The following is a 19,757-nucleotide window of genomic DNA, read 5'->3' on the forward strand; positions in this document are numbered from 1 at the left end:
CAAATCAGAAAAGTACCAGATAACTACCAGACGACTTATATAAGAGTAAGAAAATAGCAGAAGACTTACATGGTCGGTCAGCCATTCTAAGGGGGGTTCGGAGGACCTGATAAAATCGACTTGGACATCTACGTGGTTTTTTTTTCACATGCAGTTTATAAGAACTGCAAACACAAAATGTAAATAATCAAATGGAAGCTTTTTTTAATCAAATATAAATAAGCATATTTTTAACAGCAACTTACGGATCTTTTTGCACCCATGCAGTGAGCTCCTTCGACTTCATCTTGTCATAGGGTGCAAAAGGATCATAGCCTCCGTCAACCTGTTTGTTTGGAATGATCTGTTTGGCAGTGTTGTTTCCCTTAAAAGGAGTTTGCTGTGTGGGAGCAAGCTTCCTTTCTCGCACACTTTTTTTACGGAGATTCACCAAAGCAGTCTCCTTCTTTGTCTGCCTTCTAGCTTATTCAACGAGTAAATCTGAAGCGATGGGAACTTGTTTGTCCAATATAAGAAGGCTAGGATCATCACTCGGTAAGTCGGCTGCAGGACTCACAAGACAGAGCTCTCTCGAGGAACCCGGTTCTGTAGTAAGACTCGGTTCTTTGGCTTCCTTCCGTCCTGCTTTCGCCCCATTCACACTTTCACTCTGCAATTTCGAGTTCACAGTGTTTAAAAACTATTAACAAAAGCCCTTACAGCAAAGATCAAATTCACACTAGAAACAAAGCACACATGTTCAGAATCAAGGCATACAGTGGTTCATCAAAGCACACTAGAAACAAAGCACACATGTTCAGAATCAAGGCATACAGTGGTTCATCAAAGCACACTAGAAACAAAGCACACATATTCATCCAAGCACACAAGAAACAAAGCACATCAGTCCTGACTCTTCCTAACACTTTGCCTAGTGACTCTCTTCTCTGCAATTTTGGGAGAGGTTTTGGTACTAACCCCGGGTTCGTCAGCAGGTTTTGGTGGATTTGAAGTGGTTGTAAGTTGACGATCATCAGATGAACCCCCTCTGTTGGTGATTCCCACCTTATTCTCCACAGCTACCATCCTATCCGCCAGTAACTTGAGCTCCTTAGGGCACGTGCCAAAGCCAAGATTAATGGCATCAGATATGTCCTTCAAGGACTTTTCAATCTGCTGATGCGTCATCCGTTCACTACCCGCCGCAGGTGTCTCAGCAGAAACAGAAGACCCTTTACGAGCTTTCTTCCGAGGTCTGCTACTTTCTTCCTTCACAACACTCTCTGACTTCACGGGACTCACTTCATTATTCACTGGACTCACTTCCATCTTCACAATCTTGCGAGTACCGGTGACTGGCCAGCATTCCATGGTCCACTCCCATCCAGGATCATTAAACATGACTTTAATTATGTTATCCGCGGCAGGGTCATCTACGTCTCCGTCCCATTTTGGAAACATTTCATCAAAATCCTTCTGAACGAAGTTCTTCACGATAGTCTGCAATAAATAAAAGATATAAACTTAGTTAAGTCGTCTGAGAAGAATTTTGTTCTCAGACTACTTAAAGTTAAGTCGTCTGAGAAGTATTTTGTTCTCAGACGACTTAAAGTTAAGTCGTCTGGAAGTCTTCCAACAAAAAGACCACTCAGACGACTTAAAAGTAAGTCGTCTGAGTGGTCTTTTGTTGGAAGACGATCCACACGACTTAACTTTAAGTCGTCTGAGAAGTCTTAGGAGTGAAGTTAAGTACCTGTTTATTGATAGCAGCCTTAAAACATTTGCGTTGTCTTTTGCCACCCCTGTAAGCCAGCAACAGTGGAGACGGTCTGTTTGGTATGGGAGACCCATAATTAGCACCCAATTCTGGCATAGCATAGTACGCCCACACTTGGAGCACTTGTATGAACCCATCAACAGTGTAACCAGTTTGCGTCAAGTCTTTTGCCTTCAGAGAATCCATCAGCACCTTAAACGCCACTCTCCCCCATGGATAATTCTCAAATTTTTCTAAATCCATCACTAGCCTTGCAAGACTAGCTAATGTAGCGGATGAGAAATTTTTCCCTTCAATGTATCCTGCGTAGATGGCAAGGGATCCCAGCCGCATGCGATCATCCGGAGACCACTCGTCGCAGTTGTAAAATGCTTCTGTTATCTGTTCAATACTTGGCCCAGTATCGATATCAACACGCATCTTCTCCCAGAAAGCAGCCATCTCCGACGTAACCTCACACCTTGGATTTTCCACGTCCTTGATGTAATCGCAGTTCAGCCCAGTGAGGTGTTCAAACTCTATCAGTGAAAACCTCATAGGTTGTGAAACGACAAGACTCCAGAGCTCAAACTTCTTCTTGATGTCCAGCTGGAAATAGAGCAAAAAATGTACCAGCCTTGAAGTCCAACCAAAGTCAAGCTCCTTGAATTTGATGAACACTCCTAACTTCGACGCCTTCAGATCCTCATATTCGTCAGCTGTGAGACAATCACATAGAGCTTTAAACAACTTCGTGTCATCAGAATGATACGAAATGCTCCTGATTGCATCGGGCTCTTCTCCTAATGTAAACATCCTCGGCGAGAGTTCTGGTAAATCCATTTTAAGGCCTGCAAATAATCACAAACAACCATCTCAAACACATAGGTTGCGCACTATGCTAAATGCTATAGAAGACTTGCAGACGGCTTCCATGAAGTGAGAAGACTACTCAGACGACTTCCAGGAAGTGAGAAGACTACTTGGACGACTTCCATGAAGTCTTCTACGATGTCTTACTCTCTGGACGACTTACATGTAAGTCGTCCAGAGAGTAAGACATCGTAGAAGACTTCCTGGAAGTCGTCCAAGTAGTCTTCTCACTTCCTGGAAGTCGTCTGAGTAATCTTTCAGCAAAAGACTACAACAATCTCAAAATCTTTTAAACAAAAGACGAATGACTTACAGTTGGAGAATATATTGTCCAAGAAGATATGGTCGGAGAAGATGTGGTCCCAAGCCGTTACAGATCTGCAAATCGAAGGGAAAAGAAGAATCAATACTAAAATATTTAGGGTTTTCCGGCGGCTAAACGCCTTAATACATGAGAAATAACATACCGGCGGCGGTGTTTGGCAAACGAGATTTCAGATCTGAAAAAAAGGAAGCGGAAGGTCAGTTTAAACTACGAAAATACTCTACGGCATGAAGGAGAAACGAGATTCGTCGTAATCGGAGAGATTACCGGCGAAGATAACGGCGGAACACGACCACAGTAGGGTTTTCGTCTTATCGCCTTCGAAATCGCCGTTGGAGAGAATCAGCGCTAGGGTTTCGTAAAGTTGTGAAATAGTGAAAAAAATAGCTTTTATATGTCCGGTAAATGATCCGGTTAGGTTAAAACGTACATTGGTAAATTAACGGTTCGGTACGATGTGGACGACTGAAATATACGTCGTCCGTGTAAATTATTCTACAGACAACTGAAATATAAGTCGTCCACACCCTAAACATAACCCCTAAACTTAATTATCTAATTAAACACTTCATAAAATCAAATCAAACTTGAAAAGTGTTTACTATACACAGAAATAAACACATATAGGTGAAAACTAATATTTGAAAAAAACATTTTAGTTTTCCAAGATCTAACCCTAACAATACATACAATACTACAACATATGTTTGTCAAACTCCTAAACCAAAGAATATCATGATTCAATACTTCCACTCATCTATCTTCAAAACAAATCAATTTTATCATATCTTAATTTATATCACTTAAAACTTTTTATAATCACCTGATTTTTATTTTTTCACGCATCAAAATATTTTTTTACAAGATTTATAAATTATTTTTAAAATAAACTGGTACCAGACGACTTAAACTTCAGTCGTCCAGACGACTTCCAACATCTCAGACGACTCAGACGATTTACTAGGGCTATATTCGTAAAAATGGCTTCTGTTTTTTTGTTTGGTCACAAGGGGTTGAGCTGTAATTTCACTAGGCTTTTAGGTTAGTTTTGCATTTGATTCAAGTTTGGGTATAGGTTTGGAGTTAAAATCAAGTTGTGGTTTAGTTTTGGCAAAAACCCCTTCTTTTTGTCGACTTAAATATTTGTTCTCATCCTTAAAAATTTGTATTTATGTTAGAAAATACATGGTTTATATTTCATGAAAGCTGTCAATTGTATCATCAACAGACATTTGATTTCCAAGACTCAAAAAGATTTTTGGATATGAATTTAATTATTTATACAATTGTTAAATATATAAATTATTTATACATGGTAACGTTTGAGAGTACGCCACGTAATCTTCCTTCCATCCTCTATAAATTCATTGTCATTGTACTACTAAACCCTACAGCAACAAAAGAAAACATCTTTACGCAAATATTTTTCCCTTTTTGGTAATTTTAAAAGAATTTTTCTTTCTACTTTCTTGTTCTTCACACTTCTAGAGTTTTCCTAGCAAACGTACCAGAAAGAAAAAGAGACAAGCCCGGAAGCAGTATATAAACACAAAAGGTGTCTCTGAGAATTGGAGTAAGAAAGAAGCAAAAATGTGTTTGGAGTTTGTCTATCACGAGGAGAAGACAGAGCTTGGTCGGCAACAAGCACCGGGTGTGTGTCCGTATTGCGGCGGAAAAGTGTCGGCGGTAGATATTGAGACGAAGTGGTTGTTCTGTTTCTTGCCACTCTGTTTCAAGGTCAAACGCAAGTACTCTTGTTCATCCTGTGATCGTCGTCTCGTTTTGTATTATTGAAAGAAACAGAGTAAATGAAGAAAGAATATATATTTTATTTATTTGTTGGTTTTGTTACTCTCAGTGTTGAGGTTTTTGCAGATTGTACCCTGTAATTTCTGATTTGCTATAAACACCCATCTTGGTGGTGACATTGGTTAAGTTCATTGAGTTCTGTGGGTTTCATGTAAATAATTTATTGGTCTTGTTTCGTCGATTACGTGAGTGAAATTCAGTTTTGTTTTAAGTTAAGTTCTTTACTGAACTTGTTTACTATTATACTTGTTCATTTCAATGCTTGATAACTCGTAGCCATTTTTAATAATATTTTATTTTGATGTGTTCGCGAGAATAATAAAATGAATAACATGGAACCATAGATCTTGGGTAAAACACCATCCATTATAATAAGCTACAATTTTGAACTTTAACGTATGAAAAAAAATTTCGAGACGAATGAACATAGGGAGCTGGAGCACCTTGTTTTTTTATGTTCACTTTTACCGCAAGAATCAACAGAAAATATATATATAAATATCAAAGATCACAATTTATGAATGATTGACACGAGCGTTTCGGTATATTAATGGGGCCAAAATTTTGCTGTACGTCTTACTGGCCAGACATGAAAGAGACAAGAAGAAAATTAAGTGTTGTGGCCGTAAGAGTTACGATTCAATCTATGTATCATTAACGTTCACTTATTTGGAGAATTCATCTGTTGTGTGTCCACAAAAAAATATAGAAACGAATCTTCTTACTAAGTAGTCTGGTCGTTGCATATTCGAGTATCTTTTACTTTGATTCCATTTTAGTTTCAATTTAGTTTGGAGGCCATCAAAAGCAAAAAAGTATATAGTACTACACATTTAGGTTGTGATTGTGTATCAAAACCGAAGTTTAAGTTTGAAAGAAACACAACTTCTTTTGTATTGCTTTTCATCAAGGTTCTAAAATTCGGTCTACGCGGCAATTCGGTCCTATTCGAAACGATTTTCTTAAAATCCGATTTATCTGATTCAAATTGGTTTAAACCGTTCTAAATCGATTAAAATTGGTTAAAATCGATATAAAATTGTCTATATATGTTAAATTAAGCAATAATATTATTACAAATCTACAAATTTGTCTACTTTCTTATGTTTTGTATATCTAATTTTGATAATTCATCACAATAATTTTATAATTAAACTTAAAAACTAAAAATATGTCATATAAATGTATAAAATATATAAAATAAATCAATAATTTTCTAACGCCTAGGTCTTGCCTAGGCTCCGAATAATCCGCCTAGTCGCTAGTCGTCTATAAAGCGCCTAGTTACCGCCTAGCGATTTTTAGTAAATTGTTTTTCATAGAGTTACTTCTACGTAAACTAGGTTAGCCCCTTTCTAGACCGCACGACATTTCTATGTTATCAAACAATACATCACATATTTGCCGAAAAGATAGCCGAATTCTCTCTTGTCCTTATCTAGCAGATTTAACTCTATATGATAAAGTTTACCGACATGCAAATAAGTATTTTGGAAACTGCTATCGACATCAGATGCGAACAATATGCATAAATGAATGTACAGTAAATGATGTTGATGGTTATAATGAAAGTCCAGTACAAACTTTGATTGTTTCAAAACTTTATTTGAAATTTTTACATACATTGGACTAGCAACTATACAGACTACAAAACTTCAATAAGTTGATTGAAAATATGATGTCAACTTAATTAGATAATATTTTCTTTGAAATGGATACAATGTAAATATAATAAGTACTAGATGCCTGTTGCGTTACTACTATGTATAAAACAATTGATCACCAGTGTTTAGTATATATATGTAACCTATAATAAGGAAATGCTGTATGTTAGTTAAGATATCTAATTCAGCAATTCTGCTCTATACAATATATATAACCAAAACAATATTAAAATAGAAGATCAGTTTAAATATTAGACTTGTAAAACGAAACCATCCCAATTGTATCTCTTCTTTGCGGTTGTTTGTTTCTCTAGATGATTCATTATCAACAATCCATCTTCGAATAATTTCACCTCTTTTATTTATCTTTAATGTAGTGGATTACTATTATATTCGATACCTAAGTCTGTAAAAATGTATAATATATACTTTGTCTGACACTTGATATATCCAGAACTGGCTATACATTTCAACGTCTAAAATAAATGCACATATAGAAACTTTCTGTATATGTATCATTTAGGTAATATTTTTTTGTTGTTGACGTCAGTGATTTAGGTAAGATCTAATAGATATCATCATATCATCTTCGAAAAAGTCGTACAAAATGATCAATTTCTACAAGAAGTATAATAATTTTCTGGTATCGCATGTACATGATAGGAGGGACAGAGGCAAGAACAGGTGGATAGGTGTTGGGACGTCACTTATCATCTTTTTCTGGTGGATAAGCCCAAAAACTCTTCCTCAATCTTTCTTCTCCTATCTCTTTCTTTAGATTCAGGACGTACGTACAGTGCCATATCTTATCATATTCCGAATTAAACACAGAAATATTTGACATATACCAATACGCCATTTTTTCCCATGCGGATGTTTTATGATTTTATTATATATATGTATATATATACATAATATATATATATATACAAGATGAATTCAATTTGTACTGTTTATTTAGGTATTCTCTCATGCATAGGATGGAAGTTGATAACCGGGCAAAACAATTAAGTCTGATTTCCGGTTTGAGTTTTATGGTGTTAAGAATAATATATTTGATCAGATTTGGGAAACAGTTTGATCCATGTTCAAAACTCAAAAGTTGATAAGGTTTTGATAGATGTGTTGGGAGTAGATAAGGTTTGATCTTCAGACCTCAAATCTTTGTCTATAGACACTCTCATGTCTCTTATGTTACCGAAAAGCCAAGCGTACATTACAAAGTCTCTCTCTATTTTTTCTCCTCGTGTGGCCCGTTGATACATATTTTTTGAGTAAAGAAATAGTTTCGAAATTATGACGTGTTACACTTTCATTTCACCTACAATTACCCTTACGAAATCATAATCACGCCATCACTTCATGTCTTTCGGTCGACTCGTATGGTCATATGGAGTTTTTAGTCTTACTACTCCTATGGTCCAAATGATTACCACGATCGGATGATGCTAGAGGTCTAGTATATACGAATTGCTTTTCATTATTGTTATTGCGTGATATTTAATTGCGACTGTTTTATGTAGTTCAAGCTAACCAAACCTATTCGAATCAAAAGAAACTAGGTTTTGTTGTTTACTAAATTTTCACTCATACCAAGGTAAATGGTCAGAATGTTTCTTTCTTTTTGTGCAATTGTTTTTGTCTGCAACTGTCATAATCTTTCTTTCATGCACTCTTACCCAATACGGATTCGAAGGAATAGACTCGTACCGATGTTATTAGGCCTATAGCCCATTATGGTTTCATAGTTTTTTTTTGGCTAAAAGATAAATATTATTACGAAATGAACTTTGAGGTTTACAATATGTTAAAACAAACTGTAGACCTCTATGCTTGATTACACGACAAAAAAGTTAAAAACATGTAATCAAGAAAACAATTGAGTCTGAAACCGTTCTGCCTTGGAGCGAACAAGATAACAAGGATCGATACAAACTTAAGAGTCGGGTGAAACACATAAACAATGTAGGCAGATGGGGAGACCGAAAACCAGAGACAAAGGGACACAATGCTGGCTGGAAGTTGTTTCATCCGACTGCCTGAACCAATACCTTCCTCTGAGACACAGAGACAAGCCCGATCAAGGACCGCCCTCTAAGTCCGGGCTGGGTAAACACTAAACCCAAAATCCGGTACATACAGAACAACACAAAACCACAGGACCTTAATAGCGCTCAACTAACCTAACCGCTCGTCCTCTAAGCCGGTTAATGGAAAGGGGCAGCATCACCACTTCCTGGGTCTTACTCCCTCCTCCAGCCGCAAGGTGCTTACCCTAATCTCGAAGAGCTCAAAAACACCACTCCCATGCTCGTTTAAACCTGCAGATCAAACCCATTCTCCCAAGAAACGCCAATCAACTGCAAAGGGGGGAGGGGAGAGGAGCTAACAAGAGCATCGACTCAATAGCCAGAACGTCTAGATCGACCCGAAAAGAGAATCATCTCATTAATCGAGATCCGAGGTCCCGAAACCTCATCTCAAACGCAGCAAACCCAATTTACCTTTAAGTCGATGATGGCAAGAGGCGACGTTTAGGATCCTCGCCATCGAGGTGATTTTGATGTTGGGAGAGGAGTCACCTTCACCAGTGGAAAGAAGATTCGTGTTGTTGACCCAGTCGCAGAGAGTCTAGACACGAACCCCCGGACTCGTAACAGCACTGTAGACAGAGCCACAAAACGTGTACGGCGGCACCAGAGATTGAGACACATCACCAACGAACCACGACGGAGAGGAAGGTGGACTTGACGGGAGCATCGTGAGCCCTCTCGCAACGCCTAGAGGCGCCGGAGAGGCAAGGCGGAGGCTGAGGTGAGAACGAAGGAAGTTAGGGTTAGGGAGAGAATTTGGGGGTGCGTTAGGTGGACGCACCAACCCCAGGCTGTTTTATCTAGTTCAGTATGTCCCATTTATTGCTTAATTAGTGTACCAAGTGAAACTTTTTAGTTTCTCAAAATTTACTGAAAAATAAGGATAACATTTCAATTTGTATACACAGACTTCCAAGTTGGAACTAATTCTTGGTGTCCATTTTTTTTTGTTAACCGGAAAGTGTTTGAGCCTGCGGTCCAAATAATTCCCCCGAGCCTGGGATGAGCAGTAGGTAAAACCTTGACATGGCGTAAACCACTTTCCCAATAGAAATCAAACTAGGGCAATCTATTTCAAACACTAAATCACTATCTCAACGCACTGTTGGTTCTTGGTGTCCATTTAGTACTAGAAATTATGTATTTTCTTAATAACTTTCATACAGAATCTTGAAATCGAAATAAAAGTATCCACAACTTTGTTTTGCAAAGTAGCATAATAATATCATTGATACATATGGATGTCAACATGTGTTCCCTCAATGTATAGTTTGCTGTACCAACTTACGAAAATGATATTAATTAGCCTCACTTAAAGACTGTCTTTACATCGACAAGTCCTTACAAAGATTAGCACTTATGTGGACGTAGAAATAGAGTCAACTGTAACTCTTACAGAAATATACTAGGTGGATGTGATTATTAGTTTCGTTATTTTTGATAAAAAAACATTAAATCTGTTTAATTTGGATATTAGTTCGGTTTTGATTTTTTTTTTGGTTTTTAATCTTCTAAAATATAACTATTATTTAAAATTAATATTCATTTCAGTTTATTCGGTTAAAATGTTTGATTTTTTGGTTTTTTTCGGTAAAAACCAAAAATTAATATTATTTGTTAATTTTATATAGTCGTCATGTCGAACCAATAGTTTCATATTATAGTATCTAAACCGATAATAGTTTAAGAAAAAAAAAATTATTAAGACAAATCATTTTACTACAATTTGGTCGGTACTGAAATAAGCATTAAGAAAAAATATTTCAACTTTCAAAAAAATTAGATTCTTCAGTTGTTGTGAATACTTAGTTACAAAGTGCTTACATCAAGATGCACGTATATGTGTATGTAAAAAGTATATAAAAATAGTTGACAAATATATAAAGATATTGTTAATTAATATTAAATACATTTTTGTTCAAAATAATACACGAAAGATAAAATTAAATTAAATTAAAAAAGGCCTTGACATTAGTCATTTTTTCATATAAAGAAAATAAAATTGTATCCGTAAATAGGGGTGAACACATATCGAATATTTGGGTATTTGGAAGCATTCTTGTTGATTCGATCTTTAGCCACCTAGATATTCGGTGACTCGGATATCCGAAATGTTTTAGAATTTTAAAGAATATCCGATTTGATCCGTAAATAAATAAAATTTTAAAAATAATTGAAAATTTTAATAATAACATTTATCACAAAAATAAAACATTATTTAAAATTTTAAATTCTAGTACTTTATATAATAAATTTAATTCATAAAAATATTGTAAAACTGATATAAAGTATAATATGTATAACATATATATATACTTCTTTATATATATGTATATATATATGCATATAACATATCAAATTAGATATTTGTTCCTAAAAATATTAGTATTTGTGATTTGCTTCTTTTTTGGATATTATATTTTAGTATTTGATTTGTTTCGTAGAGTTACGGATATCCAGATTTTTTGGTTCAAATCCAAACGGATAACAAATCGAATCAAAATTTATGAATATTTTGCTCACTTTTATCCGTAAAAAATAAAAATAAAAAATATATAATTTGGCTTTTGATTCGTTATCTATTTTTATTCGAATCGAAAAATCAAGATTTTTATTGGAACAATGTATGTGAGTTTTATATTAAAAAAATGCAAAATACAGAGTGTGATACATTTATGAATATAGTGTGAACACGTTAGCATACTTATTATCAATTCGTTGTGAAACTGTCACGTGTCTATTAAAGTGTGAATGCATTTATTACCATCATTTTCTCTTTTAATATATAAGAGATAATAAGAATATGCCATGGTGATATATGAGTAAGGGGTCACATACTCACAATCAAGAGCAAGTGTAGTGTGTGCCTTCCTAGAAATTTCCATCACATGTCCACACGGTACGAAATGCCAGTTAATTCCAATCCTATCATTATTGATCTAGCTGAATATACTTGCAAGATTAAGATTAGTTTCTGCTCTTTTATAATTTAACAAAACAATAATTCGACCATATAACATCATTTTAGAGGGTAATCAAAACACAACCGGGAATCTTGTATATATTTATAAAACGAAAAACATATACTTCTAAATGTAAAATCTGGAGCAAAATAACTCGGACCTGCAAGTCATCTGGATCATGTACCCTAATACTTTATTACAACCCATAGAATCATAAAACTCTATAATTTTATAGTGATATATATATATATTAATCTGGAATTTCCAGGAGTTTAATATGCTTAAGTTTGACTGCACTTACAGATGAGTCAAACGATCAGTAAAAACAGTTTTTGTGCTATATTTTAGTATTTACATATACGCACATGGACTCTATTTGAGCATTTAACAATTCTAGAAATTGTTAAATTGGAAATCCTGATTACCAGGAATATTTATAATTTCCCATGGGAGAACATATTCCTAGTAGAAATAAAATACTACTAGAGGTCAAAAGAAATCTGCAAATTAATTAACTCCTAATAAGATTAATTAAAGAAAAGTTGGGAGGGAGTCCAAATCAGATTCCGTCAGCAGTGCATTCAGTCCCAGTCGCTGCGCAACGAAACGGCGACGACGCAGATTCGAGACGCCATCATTTTTTCTGTTTTGAAAACGTTACTCTGACGAGGTATATCTATCCTATACTAAAAGGAACATATAGAGTGTTTTAAGCCTATCCACGTAGGCAAATATATTCCCCCAATCATAACATTTTATTAATACACGTAGGATACATGATGCGTTTGTTTTGGTTTACTGGGTTCGTCTTTATCGGTTTAATAATGAAAACACGCGAGACGGATATATAGCGATTTGGGCTTCGATCACACGCTGGACGGATATAGGGATTTGGGCTTCGAATTGGTTTGATTTGGGCTTCGATATGATTTTCTATAGATTTTCTATGGGTTTCGAATTGGTTTAGGATAGATAGATATTAAAACAAAAAAACAAAACGCGACGGAAACCCCGATGCTTTGCGCCTCCATCTCTTCGTCTTCTCTCTTTGCTCTTCAACGTAACAGATCGCTCGATCAACATCTCTACAATCAATACCCCACGACATCTCGATCCATCAATTCTTCTTGATGAGTTCCTTTCCGTTTGCTCTTCTCCTCCTCCTTTATATACTGTTATTCTCTTTCGAGTGGAAACCAAACCTCGAACTTCTCTCCTTAATCTATGGCGATGAAACCGAATGGAAAATCCCATGTTACCTCCGATCACGATGAAAAAATCATGCTTTTCCGCGATGTCACACCGGGTCCCCACGAAACCCAGCTGCGTTTCCGCTTGATTCATTTCTGAGAGGCTTGGAACCCTCTAAAGAAGACGCTTATTGGCCTTGAGATGCTTCTAATAGACGAGCACGTATTTGATTTCACCCAACATACTTTTTAGCTTCGTGATTATTTAGATCGATTTAGAGTTTTTATTTAGATCGTGATTTAAGTTTTTTCGTTCTTTGTTATTTAGATCGTTCTTAGAAGTTGTTATTTAGATATTTTTTTCGTTCTTTGTTATTTAGATCGTTCTTAGAAGTTGTTATTTAGATATTTAGATCTTGATTAATATCGTTAATTTTCACACTAACGTTAATTTTTACAAAATTAAAAAAAAAAGATTTGATTGGTTTTGTATTTTCTCGCGTTTCTTCGTTCTTCCATATTTGATCGTTCTTAAAGTTTTTATTTAGATATTTAGATGTTAGTTTTTTCACTAACGTTAATTTTTACAAAATTAAAAAAAAGATTTGATTGGTTTTGTATTTTCTCGCGTTTCTTCGTTCTACCATATTAGATCGTTCTTAAAGTTTTTATTTAAATATTTAGAGGGTTCCAATTTTTTCACTAACGTTAATTTTTACAAAATTAAAACAAAGATTTGATTGGTTTTGTATTTTCTCGCAGGGATCTGTTATCCAAGGATTCATTCCGCCAAGCCGTATTGAGATACACTTGCCTAAAATGAAGCCTGGATTGCTTTACAAGCTCAACAATTTTTATGGGTCAAGCAACAAAACCGTGTATCGGGTTTCTGATCATGCTGTGACGGTGTCGTTCTCATGGAACTCGGAGCTCTCTGTTCTTGAAGACAGTCCCACCCCTTTTGATGAAGAAAGATTCCGTTTTCATTCCTTTGAGGATTTTCAAGCTAGCTGTGATCGCAAAGGAGACCTCTACGGTAAGAAAAGTTATCACCCACACCATCTCTGAGTTGCAATGCTTGATGTGGTATTTGTCTTCGTTGCTGCTCAGATAGAAATCTAGAATTTTGCTTACAATGTGCTTAAAATTTGATTTGTTAAAATGATTGTATTGTAGTGTAGTATGGTTTGGATCTGTTAGCTGCTTCAGTACTATGCGTGTTTGGTTTTGGTTTGGTCATAAGAAAGTAGTTTACTTTTTGTGCACTCTTCTTACTTTCACGGTTGATTTCGAAATTTTGTTAAAATGTATTGTAGGTTTGTGATAAGCATTCTCTGGAATCGTTGTCTTTATCAGTTTCTGCGATCACTCTTTCAGAACAGAACATGACAAATGATATTCACTAATTTTGTTTATAGCCTTAGGAAGGATTTTTTTACAACACTCGGGTTTTGTTTTTTTTTTTTTTGAGGGTTCTATTGTAGTATAGTTTGATTAGGATGCTTGAGTTCTATGTGTGTTTCAGTTTTGTCTGGTCATGAAATAGTAGAACGCTATTGTGTAGTCTTCTTACTTACACGCTTGATGAACAATGGTATAGAAGTTGTTGGGCACATGAAGGTGGTTAATGGACAGTGTCTCATTGGGACCCCAGTTCTTGATGAAGTGGAGATAGCTAGGGCAAGGCATGTGTTGGTTCATGTGCAGTCATACGAGTAAGTTTTTTATTATTTCTTAAACACTTTATCTGTCTACTTATATTAACCATTCAGTGACGATTTTTTGCAGTGGACCTGTGATGAAGCTCTACCTTTGGGACCAGGCTGCAAGAGACTTTTACAAAAAATTCAAATCATACGAAGGCACCCCCACCGTGTTATTGGTCACTACGGTTAACACTAAGAGTCTCGGAGGTTCAATTTCTATCTTTATAAAACTTTCTTACATTTAGATATCTACTCTTTTTGGTCTTTAAATGGGTTTTGCTTAATAAACCAGGTACTCTGGCACTGACTTCAATGTCCTCCTCACGTGTCTTTATGGACTACGATGTCCAACCTACGATCGACTACTTTAGCTGGTAAATCTATATATATTTTCACTTTTATATTTAATCTTTCGCTGCCTCACCCCATATCAATGATTGAATGGATCAAAATGCGACTACTCTGTCTCAGGTTGGGCTCTAACCCACCGAGTGCTGAGCTGGTTAATGCAGAAGTGGTTACTAAAAGGGAGACACTGACCATAGGAGAAATATTCTCCTACATCAAGCAGGGATCTAATAAGGTACGACTTGGTCTAATTATTTCTTAGTCATTTATCCAAAACTTTGCGTCTTATATAGCTTTGCTGTCTAGGAGGCTTTTTTTGAGTGCACGGCAACGATTGATGATGTGGTCCATGGTTCAACCTGGTATTACATATCATGCAGTGGTTGCCATACTAAGGCTACGAAAGGCCCAACTTCTTTGATGTGTTCAAAATGTGGGAAAGTCAACATATCAGGAGTACCACAGTATTTACTCTATACTCACTTCTCAATTCTCAGTAGCAATTTGAATGGTATTAGCTTCTAATTTCTTCATGGCAGGTACCGTGCACAGATATCTGTCTATGACAACAGTGAGCAAGCTGTTTTTGTACTGCTTGGTGATGCTGGTTTTGAGTTAACTAGGAAACATGCAGCCGAGTTAGTCAGCAGCTATTTTGAGGTAAGTTTCATCAGTCGGAACTGTTAGTATCTGTACTCTGAATATTGGTCTTCAAGTTGCTATTGAATCTTGGTAATTTTGAATGTCAGGCTAATGGAGACCAAGGAGTTACCCAAAAGGTGCCTTTCCCGGAAGCTTTAATCAGCACTATCGGTCAGAAACATAACTTTTGTGTGAAAGTTACAAAGCACAACTTTGATGGGAAGTCTCGATCTTTAACTGTGACCAAGATTCTCCCTCTGGACACTCCACCAGTCACAGAATCTGCGGGAGGAAACTACAATCCGGCAACTTCGGAGGAGACATTTGAGACTGGAGCTAACGTGTGTGGAGATTCCAAAACCAGTGTGGATCCATCAGAGGGAAGTAAGAGAAATGGTGACATTGGTGAGATGGGCAAAGCAAAACGCCTGAAGCGTGGGGTGTAGATCTTTCGTGTGCGTCTTACGTCTTGCATGGGATTATATCTAAAGTTTTTTTTCCGGTCTATTATTGACTCATGATTTCTTTCAGTTTTTCTAAAGTTTTTTTTATACTCTGAATGCCTATGTTTTAATAACCATTATTCTACTTCTTAAGGCTTATAATTCTGTTTCTTAGGGTGTTTTGAAATCTATCTTTGTGACAAACAGGTCAATCATTTCTGTATTTGAAAATCATTCTTCACGAACTGTGAATGTTTTTTGAAAAATGCACGTAATGAAAGCAACAACATTCAAGGAAAAAATGAGGTTTTCAAGTCCATATATTTTTTTTTTTTAAAACGTGTTTTCAATAACCATGATTACTCCACTTTCCTTAAAAGTGTTCAACGGCATAAATTTAGTACCGTAATATGAAAAATAATCAATCAAGTAATTGATATTTATTTCCAATAACGTAAGAGAATATTTGCATATCTTGTGCATTAGCTGCAATGCCTAAAGCATTGTTTTTTATTGCGTAACTCTCAGCAAAATAAGAAAATAGAAGTACGAAGCATTCCTTTAAGCTGTTGCACGGAGAACCAAGCTTTCTATTTCCATTTTGAAAAAAATACTGAAATCACCATTGGAAGTGTCTACCAAGCTTTAATCAACGCTAGACTCCAACCAACTGTGAAAGGGTAAGAATTTTTTAATCATCCAAGAAGATACAAATCTTAGTTCATCAGTCTAACTGGTAATCGGTTTCATTATAAGGATATAAATATAAAAGGAATGGAGCACCCACCTCCGGCACCTCCTCTACCTCCTCCGCAAACTGCAGGTAAACAAATCTTTGCCCTTTTTTTTAAGTTAAAACTTATGTATTATCCCATGCAAATATTTAATAACCCTATCACATAATGTTTATATTATATTGGCCGTTACATATATTCAGAGTGGTGACTCTTATACAATCTTACAATCTATGAGTTGTTGGTTTGAGTTATTCTTTATGTCGTATCAATATATTTAGTTATACAGTTGGCCATCCACCTAAGAAAGCACTATCAATATTTAGCTCTCATCAGAAAGTATTATATATTCACTTAGAATTTAATCCAAGTATAAACCTAGGGATAATATAAAAAGGTTGAATCTTGGTGTGATGGGGTGTAGTGCTGGCCTTATAGCCATGGATGTCGCTAGATGTATTATGTGAATATTGTGTTATATATTACATTTTTGGTCTTCTTTTTATTCCATAAAACTATTACTGTTATTAAATATCTTCAAACCTAAACATATCCGTTTCAAACTAATCTTTTTATTCCATAAAACTATCACTATTATTATTTAAATAGTAAAATAAAAGTTGATTATTTAGAAACCAAAATATCTCCATATTATAATTCAATTTAGAGCCGATATCTAATCTTATAAAGTTAAATTCACAAAAAAATTTAAAAGTTAAATATTTACAGTTTTTTGGTATAAAATCGAGTAAACCGAAAATTGACGGTATATAAACCGAACCAAACCAAATTAAATATGGTTTTAATATGGTAGCTAATTTTATAAATCGAAAACCCGAGAAAACCAAATCGAAACAGAACCGATATCCGGATTGAACACCTCTAATGTATATATATTATTTTAGTAATTACTCCGTTTTACTAAAACTATAAGAATAATTTTGCAGCCAGTATATGGCACTGTTCGTAGTTATTTTAGTGGGAAATATATGTAGTTTAATACAATTCATAGTTTCTTATAAAAGCTTCCTTAAAAAGCCACCTCAAGTCCGTAATGGAAAATGTATTTTGATGTATATATATATTATCAGTTAATTTAGACATAGGTTAATTATTAAAAGTTATCTTATAAATCTCTGATAATATTTAACCTTAAAGTAAAATAACATTACCATCACTATAAATACAATTACACATAAAAACAATATGAAATTAATAATCGTGTTCTGTATGCCCAAAAATTTAAGTTCCAAAATATATCCATGTGTGTAATAATTAAAAATATACAAATAATATTTATACATTATTGAAATCGAATTTTTACAGTGACATCTTACATGGAACAAATTCCTCAAAAAATCCACCAACTGAGAGAAGGGATTTCAATGCGTCCCATCACGGTTTGTATAAGAAATATCTGGGACATCAGAAAACATCAAACCGATAGTACTCAAATTTGCACCGGCTTCCTATGCTACGACCACAATGTAAGCCACAACAAAATTTGATTTAAGCTACTCACTATTTACTAAATCGGTTGGTCACAACAAAATTTGTTCACACTCAGGGACAACTATTGGAAGGTCGGCTAACCGGAAACATTCAGCCGAATGATCCAAAATACTTAGTTGAAGGAGATATATATGAGTTTTCGGGATTTTCCGTCATAAATAATCCACGAAATCGGAAACTCACCCAACTGCCGTATTACATTCGGGTCGACCAAACAACAATAGCATTGAACGTCACACTCGACGGTCCGGTATATCCAGTTCACACTTTAGTTCCTCAGAACTACAGAAATCTATTGCGGTTAGCAACTACACCCACCTACTTACCAGGTAAGTAAGTCATTCCATTATTAATTAAATAAACATAGTTTTTTATTCTAAAATCAATGTGCAGATGTCGTCGGGAAGATAGTCATAATACAAAAAAATAAAACCTTGCCACCCAGAACTCAATATTGATGCCACGATTGGTCTACGGCTGAACAGGTAAGTCTAACACAATAGTACAAAACGAAATAATAATCATCTTCATATATACATCACTATCTCAGGTCGACAATTGTAAAACTCATACTGTGCGACACCCAAGCAGCAGATTTCAGCATCCTACAAAGCAAGAAGGATAGGAAATTTAAAGTTGTCATCATCACAAGCATAATTCCTAAACTTTACCAAGGTAAATACTTTTACAGACATATTCAAAATAATAAAGATCTATTTTTTAAAAATCAACATAACAATGATATCCAATATGTTCCAGGCAAACTACTACTGCTTTCATCACCAGCAACAAATTTCTACTTCAACAAGTCAATTGATTGCATTAAGCATTTCAAAAGGAAAATAAGAGATCATGCAAAACCATGCAGCACAGAGTGATTCTAATTCATGCATCATTCAGATTGTTATTCTCTTTCTCACAAGACTTAATAAGTTGATTCATTTACATTTTAAATTTTTTATCATTGTTGTCTTTAGATTTCTACACCTATATTAAATCTGAAACTCAACTTCTTTCTTTCATTCTATGCTAATCAATTTAAAAATATAGAGAATAAATTAAAAAACCTTAACTTGCCCATGTTGTAGAGCACTACTTGCTTAATATACAATAGATCCATTATCTCATCTCCATAATTGTTTCCCCCTGTTTTAAAATTTTAATAAAAAAATAAATTATTACGAATTATAATTGAATTGCATCCGTAAAGAATTATAATTACTAATATGTATAAATAAAGACGTGTTGGATTTTAATTAGGAAATTGGGTTTTAAAGTGATACTAAGATTTTATAATTGGAAAAAATTAAAACCAACCTACATCCCTTCCATCCCAAGCATTAACAACTACATTTTTTTGGGTTCAAGCAATCAAGACCTAAATCTAATATGATATTCTGCTATAATATTTTCATACAAAATAACCCGGGCTACGCCCGGGGACTGACCTAGTAATACTAGTAGTACAATACAACGGCATAATCATGTGGATCAAAAATTAATCTGGATACTCAATTAAGTACTGAGATAATACTAAAAGCTGAATAATATGGCACTCAGGTGATGCCATTGAATGCATGAACGTAACAGCTAACAACACATCCATTCACTAAAAACTCCATTGTTCCATGGTCTATATGTTGGAGCGTTGTATAATGTATGGTTAATTATCTTTAGAAAATCCGTAAAAAAATCATCATAAATCGGGAAATTAGGAAAT

The 19,757-nt window shown here is 35.0% G+C and overlaps 2 protein-coding genes across 2 annotated transcripts; one reads left to right on the forward strand and one right to left on the reverse strand.

The window, feature by feature from the left end:
• Positions 1-463: 463 nt before the first annotated feature.
• Positions 464-2,578, reverse strand: LOC111206123. Its single transcript, XM_048743582.1, has 4 exons — positions 2,003-2,578; positions 1,733-1,948; positions 958-1,479; positions 464-649 (listed from the first exon to the last, which is right to left on the reverse strand). Exons 1-4 carry the CDS (start codon positions 2,576-2,578, stop codon positions 464-466), a joined length of 1,500 nt encoding a protein of 499 aa, XP_048599539.1.
• Positions 2,579-4,302: 1,724 nt separating this feature from the next.
• BNAC01G08560D lies at positions 4,303-4,953 on the forward strand. The gene has a single exon (XM_013858414.3). It carries the CDS (start codon positions 4,524-4,526, stop codon positions 4,725-4,727), a length of 204 nt encoding a protein of 67 aa, XP_013713868.1. The 5' UTR covers positions 4,303-4,523; the 3' UTR covers positions 4,728-4,953.
• The last annotated feature ends 14,804 nt before the right edge of the window (positions 4,954-19,757 follow it).

The sequence above is a fragment of the Brassica napus genome, chromosome C1, assembly GCF_020379485.1.
Source record: "Brassica napus cultivar Da-Ae chromosome C1, Da-Ae, whole genome shotgun sequence".
Classification (NCBI taxonomy): Eukaryota; Viridiplantae; Streptophyta; class Magnoliopsida; order Brassicales; family Brassicaceae; genus Brassica; species Brassica napus.